This window comes from Mastigoproctus giganteus, chromosome 9 (assembly GCF_048544385.1).
Source record: "Mastigoproctus giganteus isolate SK-2022 chromosome 9, ASM4854438v1, whole genome shotgun sequence".
NCBI lineage: Eukaryota > Metazoa > Arthropoda > Arachnida > Uropygi > Thelyphonidae > Mastigoproctus > Mastigoproctus giganteus.
Window position 1 is genome coordinate 30,715,452 of NC_143583.1, and position 25,920 is coordinate 30,741,371.

Below are 25,920 nucleotides of genomic sequence, written 5' to 3' on the forward strand. Positions count from 1 at the left end.
AGGGCACAAAAGGTGATATAGTTGTACACGTTGGCACTAATGATATTAAGAGTAGGAGACCGGCGGAATTACTTAGCAAGTACAGGTCACTGTTGAAAAAAAGCCGTGAATTAGGGTTGAACTTGAAAGTGTCTGCAATTCTGCCCAGACACGATAGGAGGGAGTATATGATGAGAGCCTTGTCGATCAATTCGGCCCTGGAGGGATTGTGCAAGGCTCAAGGGGTAGAATTTTTTTCAGCCTGGACTGTACTTGTTAACAGGAGAGATTGCTTCTACAGGGATGGGATACACTTAAATAGAAAGGGTGCAAGAATTTTTGCTGATGCTGTCGAGGCAGTGTTAGATGGGTCGGAAAACTGCTAGTTGGGGGGGATACAAGGACTAATAGATTAACAGTAGCCACTGGCAGAGGTGGAAGTGATTCTTGCACTGCTTCTATTCAAATGAGCAGAAGTCTGAAAAACAAGATGCAGGATATTTCAGAGACTGCTGGTAGTCATTGCGTTACAAGTAAACACATGGGTTGTGTTAGGGTAGCTAAGAATAGAAACAGGTGCATGTATACCTGTGTGTACACCAATGCTAGGAGTTTGGTAAATAAATTTGATGAATTTGAGGTATTGCTCAAAACATCAAAGGCAGATATTGTTGGGATATCAGAGACGTGGTGTCACACAGATATAAGTAATGCGGAACTGGAATTTGGGGAATACAATGTATATAGAAAGGATAGACAGGACAGGAGTGGAGGAGGGGTTATGCTATTAATTAAGAAGCACATAAAGTCAAAGGAAGTGAAGCCAGTTGACATCGATGGACAGGGCAGTGTCGAGTCAGTTTGGTGTGACATAAGCATAGGGAAATCAAAATTGAGAGTAGGAGTGTGCTATAGGCCTAATGACTCTGATGAGTATAATAATATATTGTACAGGGAAATAGAGTGGGCCAGTAAATCAGAGAGTCTTATAATGGGGGATTTTAATTTCCCAGATATTGACTGGAATTTGTGGGTTGGTCACTCGCACATTAGCAAGGCTTTTGTGGATTTATTGGATGATTGTTTTCTACATCAGCATGTTCGTGAGGCAACAAGAGGGAGCAATACTCTTGATCTGATTATCAGTAGTGATTCTTCATGCATTAAGAACCTGCAGATAAATGAACCACTAGGTGGCAGTGATCACAGTGTGTTGAAGTGGGATTTACTCAAGGAGGTAACTACCATCAGAGGTAAAGGGAAGGGTTTTTGTTTTCGTAAAGGCGACTATGATGGTCTGAGACAGTATTTAAATTTTATACAGTGGGAACAACTGATGATGTTACCAACAGCAAACTCAAAATGGGAAGCATTCAAGGAACTAATCTTGGTGGCTACCAGGCTTTACATACCAACTAAGAAATATTGTTCAAGGTTTAGGCCTAAATGGTTGTCAGATGGACTAATGAGACATGTGGCAGAGAAGAAAAATGCATGGAATACATACAAATTAATGGGTGACATGGAAGCCTATGATAGATATAAGTTGGTCTGTAACCAAGTCACAAAGGAGATTAGGCAGGCAAAGGCAGACTACGAAAAATCCTTGGCAAAGGATGCAAAGAAAAACAGAAAGGAGTTCTTTACATACTTGAACTCGAGAAGGAAAGGGATGAATCAGATTGGTCCACTGGATATTGATGGTTCAACAGTTGAGGATCCTGCTCAGGTGGCTAACAATCTAAACGAGTATTTTGCATCTACATTCACGCATGAGGAGTTATTCAGGAAGGAGAATGATGTAGGTAAAGTAAACATTGGCAGTGAGCTGGATGATTTTGTAATAACTGAGAGGAAAGTGGAGGAGAGATTGTTGAGGATAAACATAAAAAAGGCACCTGGGGTGGATGGGATCTATCCAGTTATATTAAAGGAGGCAGCAAAGGAAGTATGCAAACCCCTAGCCATAATTATGAGAGCTTCTTTGGACTCAGGGGAGGTACCCATAGACTGGAGATGTGCAAATATAACCCCAATTCACAAAGGAGGATCAAAGGCTGACACAAGTAATTATAGACCTGTTAGTTTATCTTCTGTTCCAGGTAAATTAATGGAGGCATTGGTTAAAGAAGCACTGCAGGATCATCTAGACAAGAATTCAGTTATAGCTCAGACGCAGCATGGTTTTGTTAAGGGCAGGTCTTGCCTGACCAACTTGATTGGATACTATGATACAGTCACAAAAGAACTGGATGCAGGGAATAACTTTGATATTATATATTTGGATCTTAGAAAGGCTTTTGATACTGTTGCACATGGAAGACTGCTGCACAAATTGGAGCAGTGTGGCATTGGAGGCAAATTGCTGCTATGGATAAGGGGATGGTTGAGTGGCAGAAGACAGAGAGTGGTAATCAATGGACACTGCTCAACGTGGACTAATGTTATTAGTGGAGTTCCTCAGGGTTCAGTGTTGGGTCCGTTGTTGTTTTCGGTGTTTATGAATGATATTGATGATGGGATATCAAGTTTAATGTCTAAGTTTGCAGATGATACAAAGGTTGGCAGGGTCGTTAAGGACACTACTGACGCTATGCTGCTGCAACAGGATCTGGAAAGGTTGAACAGATGGGCTGAGAGGTGGCAAATGAAGTTTAACATTGACAAATGTAAAGTACTACATATGGGTAACAGTAACCCCAGAGCAATGTATCAACTCTGCGGTACTACACTGACAGTGGTGGAGAATGAAAAGGACCTGGGGGTAATTGTGCAGGCAGATATGAAGTTCTCTGAGCAGTGCAGACGAGCTGCAAGAGTAGCTCATGGTGTCTTGTCAATGATATACAGGAATTTTTCTAGCAGGGATAAGGAGGTGATTATTCCCTTGTATAAGGCAATGGTTAGGCCACATCTTGAGTACTGTATACAGGTCTGGAGGCCTCATTTCAAGAAGGATGTAGAGCTGCTGGAACGGGTACAGAGAAGGGCAACAAGATTAGTAAATGGAACAAAGGGTTGCTCTTACGAAGAAAGGCTTAAGTTTTGCAAATTACAGAGTCTGGAGACTAGGCACCGGCGAGGTGATCTGATAGAGGTGTATAAGGCTTTGAATGGTTTGAGCATGCTCAATGCCAATGGGATTCTTCATCTTTCTCAGAATAATCACCTCAGAGGGCATAAATTCAAATTGAGGAAGGACGGATGTCGGATAGATGTGCGGAAATTTGCCTTTGGCCAGCGGGTGGTTGGTTGGTGGAACCGACTTCCATCACTTGTTGTTGAAGTTGATAGCCTAAACAAATTAAAGCTCAACTGGACAGGTATTTCGAACGAACGGAGGGGTGAAATGGGAGAGGTTTTTTTTTTTTTTTTTTTTTGGCTGATGCTGAATAAGCTTGCTTTCTTGCATCATATGCCTCTACTAATGCTAATGCTAATGCTAATATATGTTTGTAGGTAGGGAGGAAGGGAATGGAATAGGTAATGGTAAAGGGCCAATGGAACTGAAATTGTAACTATGGAGAACAAGGAAGGGACAGAAGGTAATTAGAAGTACTTAGTGCTGTGTATCCTATGATTTCAACACCTTCTTTGGGGACCAGCTGCCAAAATCAAAGGGAAAAACAGCAAGAAGTAAGGCATCTGTTTTTGATATGAAATATACACAGCATATGATAGATATGAAATGCCAGTATAGAAGATAAAGATTAAAATTTAAATTATAAGGCATACAAATATTTTTGGCTGACCTGAAAGAGGCGGAATGTAAAATGAAAGGTTAGAATGGAGGATAACTGACTGAGGTTGAGTTGATATATGACCGAGGAGCAAGAAAAGGTCTGTACTCCAGTGGAGTGTCATAAAAAGTTTCAAATAAGTCTGATCTAAAATATTTATGGTATATGCTAGTGACTCCATGTGTAAGAGATCAGAAAAAAGCAAGTTAAAGAAATAATTAAAATTAAATTACACTAGCTACTCCACGTGTCAGATGTTTTAAACTATAATTTAGAGAAAATAGTCAGAATTAAATTTAAATAAAATTAAAATTACTAATGTAATTTTAATTTTATGTATGTTGGGGGTAGATATTAAACACACGAAGTAGTACATTCCAAGGTAGAAAGGAATAACAAGCTTACAAAGTATCAGTAAATAGTCACTAAACTTTGGTTTAGGTGAGAAAAGTGTTTTTACAGCAGAAAATGAGCATCTGGATATTGCATTCGGTAAACTAATGGCTCACGAGAAATAAAAATATAGGATGTTAGGAAGAAGTAAAGAATATGGAAGAAGAAGAAGGAAATAGAGTCGAACTTGGTTATTGCAAGCATCAAGGGACCCACAAAAGTTCCTCGTTATAACCATTACTCGCTATATCAGTGATAGCTGAAATGGGGAAAGCTCTATGGCCGTTAAACAATGAACATTTTATATCAGTGATGAGTTAAATCTATCTCCTATATTTTTTAAATTCTCAATAACTTGATAAAAAGACAGAATCAAAAGAAATATTAGAGAGAAACAAATAATATACAAGCATATTATTTGCATTAATATTCTTGTATAAACTACAATATACTTAATACACTTAATGAGCAGCAGCCTGGAAAATAAAATGCAGGATATTTCAGAGATTGCTGGGAATCATTGGGGTACAAGTAAACACATGGGTTGTGTTACGGTAGCTGAGAAAAAGAACAGGTGCATGTATACTTGAGTGTACACCAATGCTAGGAGTTTAGTAAATAAATTTGATGAATTTGAGGTATTGCTCAAAACATCAACGGCAGATATTGTGGGGATTTCAGAGACGTGGTGTCACACAGATATAAGGAATGCAGAGCTGGAATTTGGGGAGTACAATGTCTACAGAAAGGATAGACAGGATAGGAAGGGAGGAGGGGTTATGCTATTAGTTAAGAAACACATAAAATCCAAGGAAGTGAAGCCAGTCGACATCGCTGGACAGTGCAGTGTTGAGTCAGTTTGGTGTGACATAAGCATTGGGAGATCAAAATTGAGAGTAGGAGTGTGCTATAGGCCTAATGACTCTGATAAGTATAATAAGAAACTGTACAGGGAAATAGAGTGGGCCAATAAATCAGAGAGTCTTATAATGGGGAATTTTAATTTCCCAGATATTGACTGGAATTTGGGGGCTGGTCACTCACACACTAGCAAGGCTTTTGTGGATTTATTGGATGATTGTTTTCTACATCAGCATGTTCGGGAGGCAACTAGAGGGAGTAATACTCTTGATCTGATTATCAGTAGTGATTCTTCATGCATTAAGAATCTGCAGATAGAGGAACCGCTAGGTGGCAGTGATCACAGTGTGCTGAAGTGGGATTTACTCAAAGAGGTAACTACCATTAGGGGTAAAGGGAAGGGTTATTGCTTTCATAAAGGAGACTACAATGGACTGAGGCAGTATTTAAATTCTATACAGTGGGACCAAATGATGATGTTACCAGCAGCAAATTCAAAATGGGAAGCATTCAAAGAAATTATCTTGGAAGCTACTAGGCTTTACATACAAACTAAGAAATATTGTTCAAGGTTTAGGCCTAAATGGATGTCAGATGAACTAATGAGACATGTGGCAGAGAAGAAAAATGCATTGGATACATACAAATTAACACGTGACACAGAAGCCTATGATAGATACAAGTTGATCTGTAACCAAGTTACAAAGGAGGTTAGGCAGGCGAAGGCAAATTACGAGAAATCTTTGGCTCAGGTAGCTAACAAACAAACAAAATGAATATTTTGCATCGACATTCACACATGAGGAGTTATTCAGCGAGGGGAATGCCAGAGGTGTATTCAACTCTGGCAGTAAGCTAGAGAATCTTGTAATAACTGAAAGTAAAGTGGAGGAGAAATTGTTGAAGATAAACACAAGAAAGGCACCTGGGGTGGATATGATCTATCCAGTTATATTAAAGGAGGCAGCAAAGGAAGTAAGCAAACCCTTAACCATAATTATGAGAGCTTCCTTGGACTCAGGGGGAGGTACCCATAGACTGGAGATGTGCAAATGTGACCCCAATTCACAAAGGAGGATCAAAGGCTGACACAAGTAATTATAGACCTTTGAGTTTAACTTCTGTTCCTGGAAAATTAATGGAGGCACTGGTTAAAGAAGCACTGCAGGATCATTTAGACAAGACTTCAGTTACAGCTCGGACACAGCATGGTTTTGTTAAGGGGAAGTCTTGCCTGACCAATTTGATTGGATACTATGATGCAGTCACAAAAGAACTGGATGTAGGGAATAACTTGGATATTATATACTTGGATCTTAGAAAGGCTTTTGATACTGTTGCACATGGAAGACTGCTGCACAAATTGGAGCAGTGTGGCATTGGACGCAAATTGCTGCTATGGATAAAGGGGTGGTTGAGGGGGAGAAGACAGAGATTGGCAATCAATGGACACTGCTCATTGTGGACTAATGTTATTAGTGGAGTCCCTCAGGGTTCAGTATTGGGTCCATTATTGTTTTCTGTATTTATAAATGATATTGATGATGGTATATCAAGCTTAATGTCCAAGTTTGCAGACAATACGAAGGTTTGCAAGGTTGTCAAGGAAACTGCTGACACTATGCTGCTGCAACAGGATCTGGAAAGGTTGAGCAGATGGGCTGAGAGGTGGAAAATGAAGTTTAACATTGACAAATGTAAAGTACATATGGGAAACAGCAACCCCAGAGCAACATATCAACTCTGTGGTACTACACTGACAGTGGTAGAGAATGAAAGGGACCTGGGGGTGGTTGTGCAGGCAGATATGAAGTTCTCTGAGCAGTGCAGACGGGCTGCAAGAGTAGCTCATGATGTATTGTCAATGATACATAGGAATATTTCTAGCTCGGATAAGGAGGTGATTATTCCCTTTTATAAGGCAATGGTCAGGCCACACCTAGAGTACTGTATACAGGCCTGGAGGCCTCATTTCAAGAAGGATGTAGAGCTGCTGGAACGAGTACAGAGAAGGGCAACAAGATTAGTGAATGGAACAAAGGGGTGCTCTTACGAAGAAAGGCTTAAGTTTTGCAAATTACCGTGTCTGGAAACTAGGCACCAGCGAGGTGATCTGATAGAGGTGTAGAAAGCCTTGAATGGTTTGAGCATGCTCAATGCTGATGGGGTTCTTCCTCTTGCTCAGAATAATCACCTGAGAGGCATAAATTCAAATTGAGGAAAGACAGATGTAGTATAGACGTGCGGAAATTTGCCTTTAGCCAGCGGGTGGTTGGTTGGTGGAACAGACTTCCATCCCTTGTCATGGAAGTTGATAGCCTAAATAGGTTTAAGGCTCAGCTGGACAAGTATTTCAAATGAACAGAGGGGTGAAGTGGAAGTGATTATTTTTTATTTATTTTTATTTATTTATTTTTTTTTTTTTTTGGCTAATGCTGCATAAGCTTGCTTTCTTGCATCAAATGCCTCTAGTAATGCTAATTAAACACAATTTATTTGTCTGTAATTTTAAAACCATACACTTAATACTAAACACAATTTATTTCTCTGTAATTAAAAACAATACTGTAGCCGAGTGGTCAGGAGCGGGAGTGCAGTAGCACACGCTCCTTGAGTAGACCGGGGTTCAAGCCCCTGACTGCTGAATACGGTCGATCTGCCAACCCGCACTGGACCAGCGTGGCAGATTATGGTCCATATCCCTCAGCATGAATTGCTGAGGAGGCTTCCATCCTGCAGTGGGTTGATAATGGCTGCATTTTACCTCTTACTATTTAATAATAAACACGATTTCAATTAGTCGTTATTTATGAATCTTAAAATTGATGTTTGTTTTAAAGATTTCACTTTGATATTTCTTAAGTTTCACCTTAAAACACTCAACTCTCATTACTTGCCTCAGTTCCTTCAGAAAAATTGACTACTGTGTCCATTGCACCTTGAGCTTGTGAGATCGTCAGCACTGATTTTGATTCACTTTAAATTGTTATATTATCGCCATCACAATCATCATCTTTGCCATCGTCATTATCATCTTTGTTGAGCACAGCATCTACAGTGTCACTCTCTGTAGGAAGACCACTAGTTATTAAGTTGTCATCAACTCGTACAAATTCATCGATGTTATCTGTATTAAAACCTACAACAATGTTACGTAGCAACCATTCGGATAATGGTAAGTTGCTTTCTTCATTTCCATCTTCATCTACAATTGAAATTTCCTTTGAATTTAATTTCGATTTCTTGAAGCAGTTTGATGTGTTTGTCGAATTAACGTTGTTCCACACATCATTCAATAAATTTATAGCATCCAGTATCGATATAGACTCAGTAAGTTTCTGTTCTCTTTGACTGATCAGATGTAGAACTAGAAATCTTCTATAAAATCCTTTCAAACTCTTGATTACACCTATGTCTATTGGTTGTAAAATTGATGTCACATTGGGAGGCAGAAACACTAGGTTAATGTTGGACAAATTTTGAATCTGAGGATGTGCAGGACAGTTATCAACTAACAGTAAAATATTTTTCTTCTTTTTGAATAGCTCCTTATTGCAATCATTTACGTATTGCCGAAGCTTTCTTTCATCCAAGGTTTCTTGTTTGCAGTGTAATCCACAGTAAGTTTCCTTAAGTTTTTGAAACACTGAGGTTTTAACTATTTTCTGATAACAAACAGTTTTTTTTTTTTATCAGTTCATGTCATATTTGTGCATACAAGCACTGTCAAGTGAGCCATTGATTTTTTTTTCCACCAACACATTTCCCCCCTTTGAATTAAATTTATTGTCAGGTGTCAAATTATAAGTCCTGTTTTGTCGGCATTGTAGATGTCTTTGTCATTGAAATCTTTCCTCCTGATTTCTGCCCAAACATAGTGAATCTATTCATTTGCCATTATTGGATCTGCAGATCGGGATTCTCCACTAATTTTTGCATAAATGATGTTATGACAATTTTTAAATCGATCCAGCCAGCCATTGTTATTATTGTTACACACAAAACCGTTGCATCCAAATTGTTTACCAAACTTTTCCACTTGAGCCTTCAAGGTCGGACCATCTATTGAAAATCCAGCACTTGTGTGGTGAACCATTGAAGTAATGCTTCATCGATGTTTGTAACCTCGCACTTTCTAAATTCCCCCCCCCCCCCAGTTATGTTCTTTTCCAGTGCCAATATGTAAACATCTTTATTCTTCTACAATGTCGATACACTTGAAGAGGACAAAGAAAACTTTTTACATACTTCAACATTTTTTGCACCACGTTCTAACTCACGAATAATTTCAGACCTTTTCACAAATCGAGAGAGAGACTTTCTTTTGTTACTAGACGTGTTTCTGAAGGAAGGGTTCATTTCTCACTGATTTTACTTTAGAAGAAGAAGAAGAGAATACGGCAGAGCCTGTGGAAGCAGTAACTAACTAAATTTAATAAGTTTTAATACGACAAGTAGCTTTTGGAGTAACGAACTCCTTCATCAAGTACATACAGAAATGCAAACATGACATAAATTGTTAGAAATGGAATAAATCATACTAAATCTTAATCTTAGCAGCAAACAATTTACCTCCAATCAGACCGATCTTCTCGCCTCCAGTATGAAGTTCGGCATTCTACCGTCGAGACTGCCAATCATGCAAATTGCCATGGGAGTGGAGGCATCCTTAGCCCACGTCCCTGAAGCGACTGCTAATGATATCTGCCTATACACTAGCGTATGCCCTACACATCAAAATTTAACCGTGCAGATTGAACCTCACCCATTGACTTTTGGCCTCCAACCTAATGGACTCTTTTTTTTTTTTTTTTTTTTTTAGGTCCTAGCCACTGAAATCTCAGAAAATTAGGTGGCAGGACCTGCCAGATATATATATAAATTACTGGGTTCTTGGTCTGCCTCCATGGGGTGTAATAGGGGCAATGTTGGGCCCAACAGGGGTCCAGCGGCTAAACGATCGAAGACCCACACACCTTTAAATCTCTGGCATTTACAGCGTACTGTAACACACCACAACGTAAACAACACAGAGATGGGGGAAACCCCTGGTGCCGCTTGACCATAAATATACTTATACACGCGCGTGCACACACACACACACGCACACGCACACACACACACACACACACACGCGCGCGCGCGCACACACACACACACACACACACACACACACAAAAACACTGAAACTGTGGCTTTACTATTAAGATTAAAATTTTTAAAAAAATCTGCAAATTCATGCAAGAAATTTTGTTGTCTCCATCAAGGTACTGTCCATTAGGTATTGCTAGTCTGTGCTGCATAAAATACATGAAAACTTTGAAACAAAATATTAAACATCCTGTACTGTTAAACCATATTTCTTTGTATGTAAAATTATAATTCATTCTGTTTTGAATTTTTTTCCATTATTTTAGCATATGGTGTGTTTGCTAAGAAGACAATACCAAAGAGAACTCAGTTTGGGCCAATTGAAGGTGTATTAGTAAAATTGGAGCATCAACCACATGACAGGTTTACTCTTATGGTAACTATGATTGATTTTTTAAGGTTTAGCACTTTAATTTGTATATGGATGAAAGGTTATTGATTTATAACTCTTGCATTTTTTATATAATTTTATATGCATTTTTTATAACTTTTATCAAACACTAATACATACTATTAAGATTAATTTTAAATATCAATTCCAAAATATAACTCAAACCTATTTTCTTTGTATTATAAAAAATGGAAATATATTAAATCCAAATGGTCACTGGTCTTCATCTAACCTTTTTTAAACCTAGAAAAACAAAATGGTGGATTGAAGAGGGGGAAATGTACATACACTATCCTTTGGTGTGGATTGGCAAAAATAGTGTATGTACATTTTTGTAAATGAAAAACACATTCTTTTTTAAAATTTGTCTTGTCTTCCTTCACGGATTAGGCGATCCGCCTGTTCCGATCTCAAAGAGGTCTGTCCATCTTTTCTTCAGTCTTCCTCTCTCTCTTTTTCCTTTTGCTCTATATGTGTAAGATAATTTAGGGAATCTGTTATCTTCCATTCTTTCTACATGTTCTTTCCATCTTTTTCTATATTCTATAATTTTTTCATTAATTGAGGAAATCTTTAATTCCTTTCTAATATTTACATTTGGTATTTTATCTAATTTTGTACATCCTATAACATATCTTAAAAATTTCATTTCTGCAGCTTGTATTCTATTAGTAGTCTCTTTGTTTCGGTATCCATGTTTCAGAACAGTAAAGAAGTGTTGGTATTGCCATTACTTTGTAAAATTTCAATTGTGTGTCTTTCCTTGTTTTCTTAGCCAGAGTTCTTTTTTGTTGTTCCACATATATTTTGAAATTTCACCGATTTCTGGTTCATATCTTCTTCGACATTATATGTTATATCACATCCTAGATATTTAAAATGTTTTACTTGTTCTAATATTTTATTGTCTATAACTATTTTTGTTCTCACATATTTTTTCCCTTAAAAGCCATTGTTCTAGTTTTCATTGTTGATATTTTAACTTTATATTCTTCTGTTATTTGATTTAATTTAAATACTGCTCTTTGTAAATTATATTCACTATCTTGAATAATTACTTGATCATCTGTGAATAACAGTGTATTAATCCTATTCTTTGTATTTAAATATATCCCTGTATTAATTTCCTCTTTCCATTTACATATCATATCCTCGATATGTATGTTAAACAAGGTTGGTGACAAGTTACATCTCTGTCTAACTCCTTGATTTATTATACCTTCTTCTGTTAATTTATTACCTGTATCTATTACTATTTTTGTTCCTTGATATAAACCCTGTATTGTTTTGGGTATCCTTTATTACCCAATATGTTCCATAGTTTTCGTCTGTTTACTCGATCAAATGCATTTTCATAATCTATAAATGATAAATGTGTTTCTAAGTTAAACTCTTTTCGTTTTTTATTATTTGTTTTAATACAAATATATTATCTGTACATGATCTTCCATTTCTGAATCCTGCCTGTTCTGTTAATATTTCATCAGAGATGATTTTAATTCTATTATTTATTATTTTGCTATACCGTTTATATACTGTATTTAATATGCTAATCCCTCTATAATTCTTTGTATCATTTCTATTTTTTAAATATTGAAATAATTTTGCTATCTTCCACTCCTCTGGTATTTTATATTGTTCCCAACATTTATTAAATAAATTTAGTATCCTATTTTTTAAAAAACTTTCTCCATACTTGATCAGTTCTGCATTTATACCATTCATTCCCACTGCTTTCCTATTTTTTGTAGCTTTCAATGTCTTTTCCAATTCTTCCTTCGTTATCGGATCTGTCACTAACTGGGTCTAACTGTATCTCTTCTGTTTCATATGTTGGCTCTTTCCACAGTTCTTCATAAGGTTTTTTCCATTGTTCTTCCTTTATTATATTTATTCTTGAAGTGTCTTTCTCTATGCTATTCAAGTGTTTCATCATTTTATATGCCAAATTTTGTCTTCCATGAACATCATGTTCTATTATACTTATAAATCTATCTCATGACTCTGCTTTAGCCTTCCTTATTATATTTTTAAAATATTTTAAATCTTAATTTTTTTTTAAATTTTAGAAATTTATTTTTTATAACATGGTTATAGAAAAAAAAATTTATATATAATTTATATATGATAACTGCATGCTCTAATCACATCATGCTGTTATCACATCATTAACATCATGCTGTTATCACATCATTAACATCATGCTGTTATCACATCATCAAAAATACTTATTGGAGACTGGAACCTTGCTCCACTTGTTCTGTAAGACATGTGATTCTTTTCTTTAACTAGAACATATGAGAGCCAGAATTTTTCTAGCTATCAAATGTTGTTTAAAAATACTTCCAAAATTTCTTAAAATGGAAAAGAATACACACAAATCCAAATAAAATTATGCTTAATAGTTAGTTTAATGAAATTGAATGTGCATCCAAAGAAAATTCTTCAAACTAAATAATACAAGCACCTATTTGTCAATGTTTAAAAGCCTATTTGCACCCTGTTTTCAAGATCATTCCAGTTCCTTAATAAGAAGTGGCAATGTATTTTGACAATAAATTTTTCACTATGTTTAAATGTTGTGAAAACAGAACACAAAGCAACTCCAGAACGTTGACAGATATGTGCTTGTGTTATTTACTGTGAACACTTCCTTTGGATAACCATTAGTTTTTTTTTAAATTAATTATTATGCATAATTTTGCAAGAGTTCATACTCTTTTTCAGAAATCAGAAATGCTCAGCTGATTCAAATCTGGGTTTGGGCTGAAAATGGCAGATTCACTACATTATTCTTCTCAAACCACTAAGTCTCTCTCTCTCTCTCACACACACACACACACACACACACACACACACACACACACACACACACACACACAAATTACTGCACTAAACATTTCCGAGAATAACAAAAAAAAAAAAAAAAGCAAGAGGTAATTTTGTAACAAAACAAAAATTAAAGAAAATAACAAACAATAGGATAGACAGGCAGACACCTTCGATGATGCCACCAGATATGCCCTGTAGGAAAACCTGCTTTTCATAGGCAAACTGTTGCAAAATGTGTGAGTAAATTAGAAACAGTTTCAATCAACTTGGGTTGCAAAAAAAAAAAAAAAAAAAAAATTTAAATAAGGGGATATTAAAGTAGTCAAAGGCAGTGGAAGTGTGAAAGAAAGAATGGAGGTACTACTTCAATTCCCTGGGTTTGCTAAATCTAGAAAATCAAGCTGGGATAAGCATGATGTGAAAGTGGATTGACCATTAATACTATAGTGAATACAGGTGGGATAATCATCATGATTATCCCATGCTTGTTAATAGGAGAGACTGCTTCTACAGGGATGGGATACACTTAAATAGAAGGGGTGCAAGAGTGTTTGCTATTGATAGTGAGGCAGTGTTGGGTAGTTCAGAAAACTGCTAGCTTAGGGAGTATTCACACACTAAAAGTTTAAAAGTAGCCACAGGCAGTGGTGAAGGTGATTCTTGCCTACTTTTATTACAATGAGAAGTGGCCTGGAGGGTTTGCTGGGGGTTTCAGGGACTGATGGCAGTCATCATTAAACAAATAAATCCATGGGCTGTGTTAGGGCAACTAAGAATAAGAATAGATGCATGCATACTTGCATGCATCTATTCTTATAGATTTTCTAGAAGTATAGTAGATGAATTTGAAGTGCTGGTCAAGACATCAAATGCATATATTGGTGGGATATCAGAGACGTGGTTTCACACAGATATTAGGAATGCAGAATTGTAATTTGGGGGGGGGGGGTACAATGTACAGAAAGGACAGACAGGATAGGAAGGGAGGAGAGGTTATGCTGTTAATTAAGAAAAACATAAAATCTAAGGAAGGGCATCCAGTTGACATAGATGGACAGTGCAATGTTGAGTCAGTTTGGTGTGACATAAGCACTGGGAAAGCAAAAAAATATAGGACTAATGAGTACAACAAACAATTGTACAGAGAAATAGAGTGGGCCAGTAAATCAGAATGTCTTATAATGGGGGATTTTAACTTTCCAGATATTGTCTGGAACTTGTGGATTGGTCACTTGCACAATAGCAAGACTTGTGTGGAATTATTGGATGATTGTTTTCTGCAGCAGCATGTTTGAGAGGCAGCCAGAGAATGTAATACTCTTGATCTGGTTATCAGCAGTGATTATTAATGTATTAATAATTTGCAGATAAAGGAACCACTAGATAGCAGTGATCACAGTGTACTGATGTGGGATTTACTTAAAGATATAATTACCATTCAGGGTAAAGGGAAGAGTTTCTGCTTCTGTGATGGTGGCTAAGGTGGTCTCAGACAGTTTTTAAATTCTGTACAATGGAACCAACTGATGATGTTACCAATGACAGATTCTAATTGAGAAGCATTCAAGGATGGAATCTTGGAAGCTACTAGGCTTTTTGTTCCAACTAAGAAATACTGTTCTAGGTTTGGTCCCAAATGGATGTCAGATGAATTAATGAGACTCGTTGCAGAGAAGAAAAATGCATGAAATGCATAAAAATTATCAGGTGACACAAAAGCCTATGGCAGATATAGGCTAATCTGTAATCAAGTCACAAAGGAGATTAGGCAAGCAAAGACAGATTATGAGAAATCTTTGGCAAAGGATGCTCAGAAAAGCAGCAAGGACTTCTTTACTTACATAATCTCTAAAAGGAAGGTGATGAATCAGATTGGTCCATTTGGTATCAATGGTTCGACTGTTGATGATCCTGCTCTCATAGCTGACAAACTGAATGAGTATTTTAAATCTACATTCACACATGAGGAGTTAGTAAGGGAGGAAAATGCCAGAAGTTTATCAAACTGTAACAGGGTGCTTAATTATTTTGTAATAACTGAGAGCAAAGTGGGGGAGAAATTGTTGAAGTTAAACATAAGAAAGGCACCTCGGGTTGATGGGATGTATCCAGTTATATTAAAGGAGGTGGCAAATGAACTAAGCAAACCCTTAGCCATAATTATGAGAGTCCTTGGACTCAGGAGAAGTTCCTACGGACTGAAAATGTATCCCTGATTCACAAAGGGGGGGGATCTAAGGGTGACAGGAAGACCAGTTAGTTTAACTTATGTTCCAGGTAAAATAATGCAGACATTGGTTAAAGATGCATTGCAGGATCATCTAGACAAGACCGCAGCAATAATTCCGACACAGCATGGGGTTGTTAAGGGAAAATCTTGTCTGACAAATTTGATTGGTTACTATGATGTGGTTATAAAGGAACTAGATGCAAAAAATTATTTTGATATCATATATTTGGATTTCAGGAAAACTTTTGACACTGTTGTGCATGGAAAATTTCTGTACAAATTGAAGCATTATAGTATTATTGGTAAGTTGCTACAATGGATAAAAGGAGTGGAGTCCTAGAGGGTACAGTTTTGGGCCCACTGTAGTTTTGTCTATTTATCAATGATATTGATTAAGGTATATAAGGCTTAGTGTCGAAGTTTGCAGATGATACAAAGGTTGGCAGGGTTGTTAGTGACAGTAATGACTGTGTGCTACTGCAACAGGATCTAGAAAATTTGGGCAGATGGGCCAAGAAGTTGCAACTGAAGTTTAACATTGACAAATGCAAACTACTGCATATGGGTAGAAGTAACCCCGGAGAAACGAACCAACTGTGTGGCACTACCCTTAAGGTGATAGAAAATAAAAAAGGGTGTAATTGTGCAGTCAGATATGAAGTTTTCTGAGTAATGCAGACATTCTGCCAGAGCAGGTCATGGGATATTGTCAATGATATACAGGAATTTTGCTAGCAGAGTAAAGGAGGTGATTATTCCTTTCTATAAGGCACACAGTTGATAAGTTATGCAGAGATTACTGCGACCTTGCATTTGTCAACGTTAAACTTCAACTGCCATCTCTATGCATCAGGCCACATTTTGAGTACAGCATACAGGTCTGGAGGCCTCATTTTAGGAAGGATGTAGAGTCGCTTGAGCAAGTACAGAGAAGGGCAACAAGATGGTGATAGTAATCTGATTGAGGTGTATAAGGCGTTGAATGGGTTGAGCTTGCTGAATTCTGATGGGATTCTTCTGCTTGCTCAGCTTATGAACCTCAGGTGGCATAAATTAAAATTGAGGAAAGACAGTTGTAGAATAGATGTGTGGAAATTTGCCTTTTGCCAGCAGGTGTTTAATTGCTCAAACACACTTCCATATGTTGGTGTGAAAGTTGATAGCTTAAATAAATTCAAGGAGAAACTGGACAAACTTTTAGAGGGAATGGTTGTGTGAATTTTTTTTTTTTTTGACTGGTACTACATAACTCATATGCTTGCTTTGTTGCATCCCATGCCTGTATTATTATTATTATTATTACTACTACATGATTAGAATGATTTGTTTTGAGAAGAGATTTTTCTAGAATTGTAAGCATAATGGTACAGATGGTAATGGGATGAAAATCTTTGGATACAGCGCCTTTTTGTTTATTTTGGAATGGAGTAAATGATTTTGTGAATGATTAGCCACTGTGAGACTATATAAATTGAGATTCTGTTGACCATCTGTTCAAAGATAACTTAATTAACAACTTGCTGGCTAAAATAAAACTTCCTGCAATCTTGTCTATATCTCTACCTAATTTGATTTTATTGCTCGTAATTCTGTTGTCATTAATGACCATGAAAATATCAACCTCATTCATTTTAATATCTCCCATCATACATATTTAGATCTCAATCAGATCCCCTCTAATATAACTACGTACGAAACTTTGTAGTCCATATATTTCTTCCTCATATTGTCACACTATTGATTTGTACAGTAGAACTATGACCTCCTACAAATTAATGTTCAATAAATCATTGTTGGAATATCATAGACTCTCCTTGCTGCCTGTCTACATTACATAGCATTGCTATATGCAGGTATATAGGTGCCTCTTTTTGCTCTTAGTAACCATAACATGAGCCATGTACCTGCTTGTATTGTAACAACCCCCCTCCCCATACACCTTGTAATCCTTAAAACATTCTTTCTAGGTTGCTGCACATCCAAATGGAAGTAGCGCATGAATCACCATCTCTGTTTACAGCTGCAATCTATTAGTCTGTGTATCTTCTCAAGCTAGCAGTTTTCTGACCTACCTAGCACTTTCTCAATAACATTAGCAAACATTCCTGCACCTGTTCAATTTAAGTGTATCTCATCCCTGTGTAAAAAGTAGACACAGACTATGCTGAGAAAAATTCTATCCCATGAGCCTTTTACATCTCATTGTGGCATAATTTGATTGATGAGGCTCTCGTCATGTACATAATAGAGTCCTGGTTAAAGATGTAATGCGGTTATATTGTAGTCACAGTATGGATTTGTTTAGGAGCAATCTCTCGTCTGACTAATTTTATTAGATACTATAAGCCAACAAAATATGGATCCAAAAATTGACATATTCTTAAATGTCAGAAAAGCCTTTGATTCTGTTGTACATAGGCTACTGTACAAATTGAAGCAGTGTGCAATATGGGCAAGTTGCTGCTATGGATAAAGGGAGGGTGAGTGGTCATCAATGGGCACTACTCTTCTTGGACTAATGTTATTAGTGGGACATTCCCCCCAACCCACACACACTCGAGTTCAGTGCCGGTCCCATTGTTGTTTTCAATATTTATTAATGATATTGATGGAGGCATATCGGGCTTAATGTCTAAATTTGCAGATGATACAAAGATTGGCAGTGTAGATAATTATAATAATTAAGGTAAGCTACTGCATATAGATCCCAGATTAAAATACCCAGATATAATATGTGTGGTGCTACACTCAAGAGTAATGGGTAATTATGCAGTCAGGCTGCTAGGACAGCTCATGAAGTTTTGACAATGATATACAGGTAATTTGCAAGCAGGGATAAGGAGGTGATTATCTCAATCTATAAAGCAATCATTAGACCACACCTTGAGTACTGTGTACGGCCCCAGAAGCTTCATTTATGAAGGATGTGGACCTGTTGGAATGGGTGAAGAGAAGAGCAACGAAGATTAGTGAGAAGAACAAAATTGTATTCCTACCGAGAAAGGCTTCAGTTCTGCAGAGTGCATTCTGAGACTAGTTCTTAAGACTTCGAATGGATTTTTTTTGGCTGATTCTGTATAAGCTTGCTTTATTGCATGCATCATTTGCAATAAAGCAAGCTTATTAGCATTACTAATACTAATATTACTCCCTTCTAGCCTTCAATCCTGTCTGCGCAGAATCAGAATTGCAGACAGTTTCAAATATAATTGTAACTCATGATGATTTATCAACATTTTACCCTATACCTGTTATATAAATCCTCAGATCCTTTATATCATTAGTACCAGCATGTACAACAATACCATCTTTTGTACCATTAAAAGATGACAGCTGCTCTAAATCATTAGCTTTTGTACTCGGAGATATACCCCAACCCTATTCCACCTCTCATTTTGACACATATTTTATACTATATTACATTTATATATATTTCATTTCTCTGACAATAGCTACTTACAAGCACCAGAGATCCCTGCCATTGAGGATGTCGTTGTGTTGCCTGGTGCACGATTTTAGGCTACTGTTAAGTTTTTTTTTTTTAATTAACTGTCCTGAGATAAGGGAATTACATAAAAAAAGTTCTTGCTATTTTCAATATTAGATGAGTGTAATTAATTTATAATTAATGTAATAATTATAAATTAATTACGCTATAATTAATTTGTCTAAATTTATTTTAAAATACCACACAAAATGAGGAGATATAAATATAATTCCCAGCATATGTTATAACAGAACTTCTTCACTTTTTAAGTTGCACTGTGTACTATGTAATAAAGTTATGTTATAAAACATGTTTGTACATTATAAATTTATAGTTTATAGACCATGTAAAAATACTTATAATATTAATTATACTCCTATGCAGAAGAATACTAAATATTGCTTATATTGTACTGAAATAAATCTTGCAACTACTGATAAAACGTAAGAAAGAAAATTATTAAAATATAGTGAAAAAATAAATGAAGTATAGTATAACAGAAATTTTATAAAGAAGAGGAGCTAAAATATACAGAAAAATACTGAAAGTATTAAAAATGATAAAAACAATATATATATATATATATATATATATATATATATCCAAAGTATGTAAAATGCATAATCAATAAACTAAATATAATAAATATACCAAATTTAATTTGATAAATAAATAAATAAACCAACACTGACTACAGAAACGGATAGCCTGTTAATTATGGTTGATACATTGAGAGGGTTAGCCCTCGAAAAAGTCCCTTTCAATGTGTCTATATACCTATAATTAACATAATTTTATTTTATAATATAATTTTGATATGTAAGGTTTTCCTTATGTTATATTGTATATATATTTTTTCCAGGTTGCCGTAGGCACTTACATAGATTCTTATGTTTCTTGGGCCATTATATTGTACCAGTTTGTTTCTCGGTATACACTATAACCTGCCAAATTTTGATTATAACTACACCATTAGACTCTACCACTATAACTAACATCTTAAATAATAAAAAAAAAAAAAAATATATATATATATATATATACACACGCCAAGAAGCTTTTGGAGCGATGTTCACTTTTGTCAACTCTGAAAAGTGAAGTTATTTTTATATGTAAAAATAGATAAAATTTTAAGAAATTATTTCAAATAAAAAAAAATCTTTTTTTTTTTAAATTTTTTTATTTTTATTTATTTATTTTTTTAAGTAGTTGTAAAATACTGTTATTTCAAATAAAAAAAATACTTAAAACTTAACCAAATAAGGATAAGCAGAGTTTTATTTTTCTGATTTCCAGAATCTGGAAGTTGGGAAAATTACTGTTTCTATAGTTCAGATTCTGTGCTCTTTTCTCATATTCATCTATGATATTCCAACAATATCTGCCTTTGATGTCTTGACCAGCACCTCAAGTTCATCAAATTTATTTACTATACTTCTAGCATTGTTGCACATGCAAGTATACATACACCTATTCTTGCTCTTAGGTATCCTAACCAAGCCCATGTATTTACTTGTCCATGATGATTCCCAGCCAGCCTGGAAATCCCTAGCACCTTGTTTTACAGGCTGCTGCTCATTCCAATAGAAGCAGTGCAAGAATCATTTTCACCTCTGCCTGCGGCTACTGTTAATCTATTAGTCTGTGAATTCCTCCCAAGCTAGCAGTTTTCCAACCCACCTAACTTGTCTTTAAAGCATCAGCAAATATTCGTGCACCCTTTCTGTTTAAGTGTATCCCATCCCACAGACACTTTCAAATTTAATCCTAACTCTTGCTTTTTTTTTTTCATAATTGACCCATACTTGTTAAGTAAGTCTGCAGATCTACTCTTAATGTTATTAGTGCCAATGTGTACAACATTATCACCCTTAGTGCCCTTAAGAGATATCTGCTCTACAGCATCATCGGCGCCTCTGTAGCCAGGTGGGCAGGAGCAGCAGTGCGTAACACATGCTTCTTGATTAGACCGGGGTTCGAGCACGTGACCACCAAATACGGAGGATGCGGAAAGGTCAGGGAATGACCACCGCATATCCCCAGAGGTATGGCTTTAGTTGTTAATGCTCCTAAAAACCAAATAACAATAACAACAACATTATCAACTTTTGCCCCTGGCAGACATACCCTGGTCCTATCCACCTATATATTATTATGCAGGATTATATTATTTTTGTTTGCTATTTCCCATCTCCCTGACAGTAGAGCCACCAACAACAACTAGGTCATGTGGAACCAGCTCATTCTGCTCTGAAGATGGCTGTTGTGTTGCCTGATGCACAAGAGTGAGCTCTGGCTTTGAGTTGGGCAGCTGAGATGGGTTCCCCATTTTAATTCCTTTGAGAGCCTCTACCCTACTCCTCAAACTCTCATAGATGCCCATCAGCTGATGAGCATCTATGAGAATGGAATCAGCCCTCTTATTTATTAGTGGAATCTGCCCCTAATTTCTTGACACTCTCTGCCCCTAGCACACACACACAGACATCCTCATTGGCAAGATCATGTCCTGTTCCAGAAAGATTCCACAAACATTTCACAAGTTGCAAATTTTTTTAGGCTGTGATGCATTGGAGAATCGTCACCCTCAGTTCTTCCCTGAGTCACAGCAGTCCTGCTACTTTGTACTTGTTGCTTTGCTGCTCTAGTCTGGGGCATGATTTGCATTTAAATACTATTTAATTGATTAACAGTGAAATTTAATATGGTTAATATATTTAATTGACAATACTACACTAAGCTAATGCAGTAATATGCATTATGTTATCTAGTTCTCACCTTATATCTTACGTTATATCAAGTTACGCTAAACCGTAACAATCACGATGTTAAATTAGTTATATCCTTAGCTAAATACAAAAGATTGTCCAACAAATGATTAAAACTGTCAAATTACTTGATTAAAACCCTACTAGTTACATTTTACAGTATTTACACCAAAAACACTGATACAATTTTTCAGTTACGAGCAGTGAGTCGTAACTGAAAAAAATCACTAGTTAAATTTAAAAATAAGCTAACAAATGCTACTCAGACTATTTAATAATATCTTTGTAAAAAAACACAATTTAATCTATTAATTAATCAAGGATACAAAAATACTTACTCATTTGCAGGAGCTCGAATTCCCCATACTTGAGAATTGTTTCGAGCTTTTGTGTAGGCAGAAAATGCAGCTGGAGATTTAGATGCAACCCAATAGTTATATGTGACATTTTTATCTTGAACAGTTTGCACTTTTATTGGAAGGCAAGTGTTAGATAAAGGACAAGATTTTTAGGTGGAGTGTGGAATGTATGTTTGATCTGGCAAAAATGCCGGATCAAACATATATTGCCAAAGAGGAAAAGACAATGCCAGGTTTCAAGGCTTCAAAAGATAGGACCACGCTCTTGCTTGGGGCTAATGCAGCGGGAGATTACAGATTAATACCACTGCTTGCGTACCATTCTGGAAATCCAAAGAGGAAAAAACAATGCCAGGTTTCAAGGCTTCAAAAGGTAGGACCATGCTCTTGTTTGGGGCTAATGCAGCAGGAGATTGCAGATTAATAACACTGCTTGTGTACCATTCTGGAAATCCTCGTGCATTTAAGGGCATCAATAAAGCCACCCCATGCATTTCCGATCGAACCAGAGGATAACAATATCTCTCTCTTTGAGGATTGGTTTAAATGCTGCTTCATTCCCGAGTTTGAAAAATGTTGTAAAGACAACGACGTTCCTTTCAAGATTTTGTTTCTATTAGATAATGCTCCTGGGCATCCTATGCAGATGATTTCAATTCAAACATGAGAGTCATATTTCTACTGCCAAACGCGACTCCACTCATCCAACTTGTGGATCAGGGTGTTATTTTGAATTTAAAAACATGCTATTTATGCACAACATTTGCTCAGGCATTGTCTGCAGGCATTTGCTCAGGTATTGTCTATGGTGAGAAAAATTTTACGTTAAGAGACTTTTGGAAATCTTACAATATTTACCACGCCATCTTAAACATTAATAAGGCCTGGGCGGAAATTACTAAAAGTTCTTTAAATGGTGCATGGAAGAAAATATGCCCACAGCACATAAAAGGCTTCGAAGGGTTTGAAAAATACGAATCATATGAAGAGGTTACAGATAAGATTGTAAAGGTTGCAGAGCTACTTCAGTTGGAGGTTGTTGCCAAAGACGTGGAAGAGTTAGAGGAAGAAGAGAAGGAATTATCTAATGAAGAACTTATTGACTTGTAGGCAGCGAAAGTGAAAGAAGAAAATGCTGACAACACTCAAGATGAACCAAATGAGTAGCCGAGATGCTTCATCACCAGAGAGATGGCGATGGCATTTCGTGAAATTGCATTGGTAATGGCAAAGTTTGAGAAGATGGATCCTGACAGCGAACAATTCTTAAAAGTTAACAGAGGGGTGAATGATATGCTTGCCTGCTACAAAGAAATCTACAATGAAGAGAAAAAAAGCCACCATCCAGTCATCCATTAATATGTTCTTTCATTCTTTAAGGTTGAGCGGCCAACCCCTTCTAAATCTCCACAACCGTCAACCTGTGCAGCGGCATACTTATCAGCTGAAGATGTTGATTCTGGCAACGATGCTCGAGATGTATAACTTATTGACTTTATGCGTGACTCCTCTATTTTTTTGTAATTTTACAATTTTTAAATTTTTTAAATTGCATGCTTTTGTAATTTTTCCTGCGCATGAGATAAAACAAGAGAATAAATACAATAAATAATTCTATTCACATGTTCATCGAACATTTTTTTTTTTTAATTCAATCAATTCAGCGAGCACAGTTGTCAGTGCTGCACAAGCATGGGGGGAAATTCCGACTTACGTAGAGTTCCGCGGAATGTAACCCGCGGAATGTTAATCAGGGAGTGACTGTATAATGATGTCAAATTATTTTTTGCATCTGTTTTTTTTATTTATTTATTTTTTTGTTTCCTCATCATACTATCCAATCTTGTGCATGGATATATTGAGTATTGTACTTGCATGCCTTACAATTGCTATTATAATGGAAACTTAGCGGTATACTCAGAATAATCAGAGAATAATAATCACCATAATGAAAATGCTGCCCCTGATTAAATGTGATTTTAATTAAATGCAATGTTGGGTTTATTCATTGTTATCTAAAGATTGAAAAGTGGGAAAAAACTATAACATTTGCTGTGTTATTTGGAATATTTAAGAAGTTTATAAAGATTTTGTTTTGCAATACATTAAGTGTGATTTCTTTTTGATTTTTATTGTTGTTTTAAATGATAAAGAAATGTTTATGTTCCATGCAATTTTTCATAAAAGTCTGATTTTAGAAAATTTTGATTTCATTTGATATAGGTTGAACATGATGACAGTACAATGTCATATCTGGAAACTTCCGATGAGTCTACAAGCAACTGGATGCGTTTTGTGAGACCTGCTGACACTTACAAAGAACAAAATTTAGTCCTTGTTCAACAGGGACAGTTTCTTTATTTCAATACAACACGATCGATCAATCCTAAGACTGAGCTTCGTGTGTGGTACTCAACAGCTTATGCTGAAAAATGGAACCTTCCATTATTGGAGCCTAATGAAGATGAAAAGAAAGGTTTGTAATTAGGTGATTTTGGCATATTTTATTTTGGGCAAATTCACTGTGGAAATGATTTTTAACCCCAATCATTGCTGGCATCAGATCCTGTAACATAAGTGTTGATGATAATACTCTACCCTGTCTTGAAATGATTAAACTGGTAAACAAACTTGACTAATTTTATGCTGCTGAACATGAAAACCACATTAAAATTTGTTGATTGACTCTTGTTTTTGAATTGCAGTCGGAGTTTCATATTAGCAAGGTACTCTACATTATCAACTGTGGTTCTCAGTAAAATGCATGGCAATGCCGCAGTTTCAGTACCACCTTGCTCTTATCACATGATCGAAAACTGTCCTCTGCATCGCGTGATACGTTGTTGTTGCCTCAGATGCATCTTCAACTCTGTTACAGTAATCCTTGAATACAGTTAGGTACTGGGTGATTTGTTCTCTGTGAGATTTGTACTTTTTTGAACAGTATTTGTGTAGTGTAAGATTAACATGCCCCATTAATTGTGTGAATAGTCTGGATGACTTCTGTTACATATGTTGAGAAGTCATGTTAGCTTCAAGAAAGCATCCCTTAACTTGAGCCATAAAAAAGGCCTACTCCTTGTATTTTGGGTGTAAAGTAGTTTACCAAGACAAGAACTGGGCTCCACATATGCTACACTACCTGTTCATCAAACTCAACGTGTGGGTGAATTCAAAGGACGTTTTATGCCTTTCGCAGTGCCTACGATATGGAGGGAACCAACAAATCATGTCACAGACTGTTACTTCTGTACGGTGCCTCGTATTAGAAGAGGGATGACAGCGAAGAAAAAGTGGACAGTGATGTACCCAAATATATGCAATTCATCCTGTGCCTTCACCGTGAGGCACAGGACGAATTCCTGTTCCACCCAACTGTTTTTCTGTACACTGATGAAGATGAAGACACTGATGAACATCAACTTGATATACATGAAGAAGTATAGCAGCTGTCTATATCAAGGGATTCACCATTTTGTCCAAACTTTTATCCTTCTGAATCACATAAGGTCATAGAAATTGAGCTTAATGACTTCATCAGGGATCTTGAACTGCAAAAGAATAAGGCAGAGCTTTTGACCTCGAAGCTACAACAGTGAAATCTTCTAGATCATTCTGTGAAAGTGACAACATTTAGTACCTGAAATAAAGACTATGATAAATTCTATCAAACAGAAGGTGAACTCACTTTTTTTAAGGATGTTGATGGTCTAATAGCAGCAATGAACA

At 36.3% G+C, this 25,920-nt stretch overlaps 1 protein-coding gene across 5 annotated transcripts in view; it reads left to right on the plus strand.

The window, feature by feature from the left end:
- The window catches only part of LOC150080131 (uncharacterized), a 660,399-nt gene that overhangs the window by 226,303 nt on the left and 408,176 nt on the right, over positions 1 to 25,920 (plus strand). For all 5 annotated transcript variants that reach the window (XM_090382143.1, XM_090382148.1, XM_090382147.1 and 2 more), the window contains exons 11-12: positions 10,391 to 10,500; positions 24,415 to 24,667. In XM_090382143.1, the coding sequence (XP_090238269.1) occupies positions 10,391 to 10,500; positions 24,415 to 24,667 (363 nt within the window). The remainder of the gene's footprint in view (positions 1 to 10,390; positions 10,501 to 24,414; positions 24,668 to 25,920) is intronic.